The following is a 6,230-nucleotide window of genomic DNA, read 5'->3' on the forward strand; positions in this document are numbered from 1 at the left end:
GCATTACATATATACATACGCTACAAACATACATGCATGCATTGCACGCATACATACTCTACATACATACATACATGCATGCATTACATTCATTATACATACATGCATGCATTGCATACATCACAAACATACATACACACACACACAGATATAAGAAATGAATGGATAAGCCCAGGCTTCTAGAACCTTCTCTTCCGCTTATCCCCCTACCTTCTCCACTGAACCTCTCCTCCTCCTCCTCCTCCTCCCACTAATCAATCAGAGACACACCTTGCCTGTGCTCTGTGTTTTAGGGTTTCATTCTCCTCTCTCAGACACACACACACACACAGAGCTCTCTCGCAGAAGCACCTCATGGCAGCCATGATCGCAGCAAAGCTCTCTTCCCTCTCTGCTACCGCTCCCCTCAGTGAACGCAGACGTTTGCCCCCCTCTGAGAAGGCCCTCTCCTCCTCCTCCTCCTTCTCCTCCTCCTTCCCTCAGCCTAAGATATCCAAGAGCAACGCACCCCTCTCGAGGAAGCATTGTGCTGTCTCCACCAGAGCTATGGCGAAAGAGCTTCACTTCAACAAAGATGGTGCCACCATGAAGAGGCTCCAGGTCCTTATAAATTCTGTCGTTCTTTCTTTCTCTTTCAATGACAGGCTGTGTCAATCCGCAAGAATGGGCCTTTTTGTTTCTTGCTTCCATCCCGTTTTAAAAAATCGAGGTTTCTTTCTGCTTTCTTTCACGCCCAAGCACGAATAGTTCTCTTTCCTTCTCCTTTCCGAGTGACAGAAAATCGGATAAGAATTGCAACGTGTTTTGTTTTTCTGTCTACATCAAAGTGATGAACACGTTCCTGTTTCGTATCGTGATGAGATATCAAGTTTTTGTTGTCTATTTTTTCTACAGGCTGGAGTGGACAAACTTTCAGATCTTGTCGGTGTTACCTTAGGTCCTAAGGGGAGAAATGTTGTTCTTGAAAGCAAGTACGGAGCTCCAAAGATCGTTAATGATGGAGTTACGGTAGCTAAAGAGGTTCGTTCGCTCTTTGTTCTGATTGTTTTCCATTTTCTTCTTTGTATGGAATTTGATGCAGTTCTTCAATTTCGTGCTCCAGTTTGAGTAGGACTATAATTTATATTTGATAAGTGCCATAGCTTGAGCTGGAGGGTATTGGTGGAAACATTTATTTTGCTTCCAAAGTGTGTAATTCATTTGAGTTAAAATATTAGCCTGTCTCGATAATTATCTTCATTGTGTTGTCATATGTTCAGTTAGGAGATAACTTCTTTCAGTAATTTTATTAATTCCAGTCCATAAGTTTGAGTTACAAGGTAACATCTTTTGATCATTTCCTTCAGCTTTGTGTGAAGATTGAGGTTGAAGATTATAGTTTTAGTAATTTTCTTATTTTTGTGCCTACGATTGTAGCATTCTATGAGATAGAAGATGCCTTTTTAAATAAACTATTTGATTTGAGGTGAAAGTTCCTGTTGAAAATGGTGTCTGATCATTTGTGTCATTTTTGGAATACATCTTGAGGTGGAACCTCCAGGTCATGTTGTAAACCCTTTTTAGTGATTTGTCTCGTTATTTTAATATATGCTGATCTGGTATTCTCAACAACTGTTTTCGTTCATAGTTTTCCTCTCTCATTTGCTATAGGTGGAGCTGGAAGATCCTGTTGAAAACATTGGTGCAAAGCTGGTGAGGCAAGCTGCAGCCAAAACAAATGATTTGGCTGGTGATGGTACAACCACTTCTGTTGTATTAGCTCAAGGACTTATTGCTGAAGGTGTGAAGGTACTATTCCATCCGAGATGATACTTCTTTATTTTTGAATTCATGCTGAAAGAGTAACATTGTAGGTGATGAGGAACTGCTAGAAAGTGGTAGCATTCATGCAATAGTTCGAGCGCTTGGAAAATGTTGAATAGTCAGACATGCTGATGAATCCGTGATTACTTATTGGTGCAGGTTATTGCTGCTGGAGCTAATCCTATCCAGATTACAAGGGGGATTGAGAAGACTGTGAAGGCTCTTGTGGAGGAATTGAAAAAAATGTCCAAAGATGTAAGCTTCTTGCTAAAGCTGGTTTAGTGTTGCCCTTCCATTTTGCTATCAGAGATGAATACGTGAACTGTTTCTGGCCTTCTGTGGCATAGGTTGAGGACAGTGAACTAGCTGATGTGGCTGCTGTTAGCGCTGGAAACAATTATGAAGTTGGTAACATGATCGCTGAGGCTATGAGCAAAGTTGGACGGAAAGGAGTTGTTACCCTTGAGGAAGGGAGAAGTGCAGAGAATAGTCTCACTGTTGTGGAAGGAATGCAATTTGATCGTGGTTATATCTCTCCCTATTTTGTGACTGACACTGAGAAGATGATAATCGAGTATGCAAATTGCAAAGTCAGTAAGAAATAGCTTGGCAATAATTTTTTGGAGTGCACCATCAATGGAATTTGTGATTAAGACCTTTATCACTTGTATTTTCAGCTCTTCCTTGTTGACAAAAAGATTACTACAGCCAGAGATATCATCGGGATTTTGGAAGATGCTATTCGTGGTGGATATCCCCTCTTGATCATTGCTGAAGATATTGAGCAGGAAGCACTTGCCACCCTTGTTGTAAATAAACTGAGGGGTAGCCTGAAAATTGCTGCATTAAAAGCACCTGGATTCGGAGAAAGGAAAAGCCAGTATTTGGATGACATTGCCATATTGACTGGAGGTAAGCAGTCATACATAGTTGCTGTGTTGGTGTTCTCACGTACAATGGGTGTGCTGTATTGTCGATATTCCTACTGTGGCCTAAACATGAGGTGTTAAATATGTTAGGAACCGTGATCAGAGATGAGGTAGGACTCTCTTTGGATAAGGTTGGGAGGGAAGTTCTGGGAACTGCAGCGAAAGTAGTGCTTACGAAAGATGCAACAACCATTGTAGGCGATGGTAGTACTCAAGTAGAAGTTACTAAACGTGTGGCTCAGATCAAGAGTTTGATAGAAGTAAGCTTATAAGTGAACTGATAAACTTTGAATTTAGATTTTTGAAAATAGATAAATGTTGTGTTCTGTATTTGTTATTTATTTCTTAATATTTGGAGAATGCAGGTTGCGGAGCAAGAGTATGAGAAGGAAAAGCTTAACGAAAGAATTGCTAAGCTGTCAGGAGGAGTTGCAATACTTCAGGTGATATAAGAATCTTAGGAAGTTGATCAGATTGTACACTGCTTTATGTGGGTACATTTAATTTTTGTTTAATAAGCCAAATTTGTATGTTTATTGCTATATCTTGCCATCCATTGTTGAATGCTTCATGTGGATGATGCTTGACAAACCTATCCATTGTCATGACAGGTTGGTGCCCAAACTGAGACAGAATTGAAGGAGAAGAAGCTCAGAGTTGAGGATGCTTTGAATGCCACGAAGGTGTGTTGAATTTACCTTTGGAATATGTAATCTGCGTTGACCATGCCTTTTCTCTGTGATGGTATTTCCTCTTTGGACTGATCCTGTATAATATAAACCCAAATTTAATACCTGATATGCATACAGGCTGCTGTTGAGGAGGGTATTGTTGTAGGAGGAGGATCTGCATTACTAAGATTAGCTTCAAAGGTTGACGCAATTAAGGAAACTCTTGATAACTATGAGCAACAGGTGTGAGTTATTTTTAAATTAGTAGCTTAAATTGTGTTTAGAGAGTGCTATGCTGAGTACATAATATTGATGCAGGTTGGAGCTGATATTGTGAAGAGGGCCCTGAGTTACCCATTGAAGCTTATTGCGAAGAATGCTGGTGTAAATGGCAGTGTGGTAGTTGAGAAGGTTCTTTCAAATGACAATCCTAAGTATGGTTATAATGCTGCTACTGGAAAATATGAAGACCTTGTGGCCGCTGGGATCATTGACCCAACAAAGGTACTTGTCAAAACATAATGGTATTATTTGTACACATAGTGTTGGGTTTTAACTGTAACTGTACTTGGCCATTAGCCCTATTCGATGGTTAGAGATAGGCGTAGGGAAATGTTCCATGTGATATGCATCAGTATTTTTAAAGCCATATAAACATGAACCTGAAAAGTGGTGTGCACATCATAGTTATTATTTAAGTTGAAGATCTATTTATTGCATCGACAGGTTTGAGAGTATAAGCTAGAACTGAAGTTTCATAGTATATTATATGGCAGCTTCTTGTGTTAAAATTGTGTATGCTATTCTTTTCATTCAGGTTGTTAGGTGCTGCTTGGAGCATGCTGCATCTGTGGCAAAAACATTCCTGACATGTGATGTCGTGGTGGTTGAAATCAAAGAACCTGAAGCAGCTGCTCCTGCTGGTAACCCAATGGATAACTCTGGTAAGTAATAGAGTTGTTTGTCCAAAAGTGCAATCATTACTTTTGTATATTTGCTGAAATTGAATGAATGTATGATCTGTAAATGTTGACATGTGACTAATGCTTTTGCAGGCTATGGTTACTAAACATGAATTGATAGAATAGGAAAACTTGCCCAATCAGTGGAACCAGATTTATTGCATTAACCTCTGGATGTGAGTTTTGTAGCCCTACCATTTCTAGCTTGCGGAATTTGATCTATGACTTTTTAAAATTGAGAAGAGAAGAAACCCATTTGGATGAAAAATGACTTCAAGAATTCTTTCTTATTATATATGCTGTAATTCCCATTTATGATATTGTGGTGTCCCTCACAATATTGATAAAGGCGGTGTAACAATGCCTTGAGTTCTTAGCACTGTAGCAATTCTCATAGTTTTGTAATGTTAAAGACATGGCAAAATCTTCTGCTCATCATCATATGCAAAAATGTGCTTGCTTATTGTGTGTTCTCAGTCAGTGAATATGTGAATTGACATTGGTTCAAAGGGACTTATAATTTATTGAAATTTAGAGGGGAGAAACTAATTGATAGACCCAAGACATACATACTATAGTCACAGAGACTTGACGATAGTAGTCATAGTATGCTAGGCTTGATAATCGTTAAATTTGATTATTTCAGAATTTTTTTATGTTTTAGGAAATTGATAAATTGCTACCTTAAATACCTTATACCAACTACTTGGAATTGGTGTAGTGGATCTCAATCCATGATGTCCTTAATAAATTGTAGTACAGGAACTTAGCTCCTTGTGAGGATCCATGAGTCTACTTCTTGTGAGAAGCATTGGATCTATGAATATATTCGAAAGGAAATTGGAATCATCAAAATTGCTATTGGGGAAACGGAAGTACTTGAAAGAAAAATGGTTGAAAAATGTCATCCTTAGGATAGAGTATTCTACAAAGTGTCAATTCATTCAATAGATTGATTAAATTAATAACTTGGCAAAATCGATAGATTGACTAAATCAATAACTTGGCAAAATTGATGATCATTGTTTTGAAATGATAAGCCTTTGAAATCAACGAGATGTTTGAAAATGATGGACTATGGTGCCGGAATTGTTGAGTTGCCATTTGTCAGGTGATTGCTAGGCCTTTTTCAAAACTATGTTCCGTGCTATAGGGTTTCAGCCTTCTTTGCCAACTGCTAGGCTCAAGTTTCAACATCGATCCTCTAGGTTTCACCCACTTTGTCCACCTTGCACTTACCTTTACCTTGTACACATACCCCGTCATTCCTAAACTACCCCCCAACCTAGTTCCTCAAAAGAAAATAAGATAATTATATTCTTAAAATGCCCTTCTTGCTTTCCTCCTTACGGTCTACATGTGTTCCCTAAAGTTATACCTTGCGATTCACATTCCTTAAACGCTTAAAATTCCTGAAATCCATACTTTCCAAAGTCCTTACCCTTTAAACTTTTAAGTCACAAAATATAAACACTTAAATAATTTCACATTCACACACTTATAATTACACAAACACTTCCACATTCACACACACACACATAATTACACATTAATTTAATGTATATTAGCACAAGAAAATTCTCATATACAAACATGCACAATTACATTCTATATGATCATCAATCAATCCTGTTTACCTATAAACACACGTACACAAAGGCTTTACATTCACAAGCGTAACTAAGTGCTGTCACCCCAATAAATGAATTTTCTAAGAGTGTGTTCATGTGCTAGCTTGTTGACTTCAATAGGGATTATGAATGCTACATTATGTGAACCAATCTTACATGGTTCAAAGACCTTGGTGCTTTTGCTCCCATTTTCACCTACACATGTGAATATCCGCAACAACGTCACCCTTTGAG

The 6,230-nt window shown here is 38.4% G+C and overlaps 1 protein-coding gene across 1 annotated transcript; it reads left to right on the top strand.

Annotated features, from left to right (window-relative positions):
- Positions 1–304: 304 nt before the first annotated feature.
- Positions 305–4,688, top strand: LOC147860965 (ruBisCO large subunit-binding protein subunit beta, chloroplastic-like). The gene is made up of 13 exons (XM_087323392.1): positions 305–600; positions 895–1,020; positions 1,651–1,788; positions 1,963–2,058; positions 2,151–2,393; positions 2,481–2,715; positions 2,823–2,992; positions 3,098–3,175; positions 3,344–3,415; positions 3,542–3,646; positions 3,722–3,907; positions 4,221–4,347; positions 4,459–4,688. The coding sequence occupies exons 1-13, from the start codon at positions 355–357 to the stop codon at positions 4,470–4,472; spliced, it is 1,836 nt and encodes a 611-aa protein (XP_087179518.1). The 5' UTR covers positions 305–354; the 3' UTR covers positions 4,473–4,688.
- Positions 4,689–6,230: the final 1,542 nt, after the last annotated feature.

Source organism: Azolla caroliniana, unplaced genomic scaffold (assembly GCF_043228905.1).
Source record: "Azolla caroliniana isolate FFs.n. ecotype wild unplaced genomic scaffold, voAzoCaro1.0.p SCAF_8, whole genome shotgun sequence".
NCBI lineage: Eukaryota > Viridiplantae > Streptophyta > Polypodiopsida > Salviniales > Salviniaceae > Azolla > Azolla caroliniana.

Bases quoted from the DNA above. Each gene is read 5' to 3' on its own strand.
- LOC147860965 (XM_087323392.1), top strand. From the start codon at position 355: ATGGCAGCCATGATCGCAGCAAAGCTCTCTTCCCTCTCTGCTACCGCT. The intron at 601-894 runs GTCCTTATAAAT...TTTTTTCTACAG, and splicing joins CCACCATGAAGAGGCTCCAG to GCTGGAGTGGACAAACTTTC. The intron at 2,059-2,150 runs GTAAGCTTCTTG...TCTGTGGCATAG, and splicing joins TGAAAAAAATGTCCAAAGAT to GTTGAGGACAGTGAACTAGC.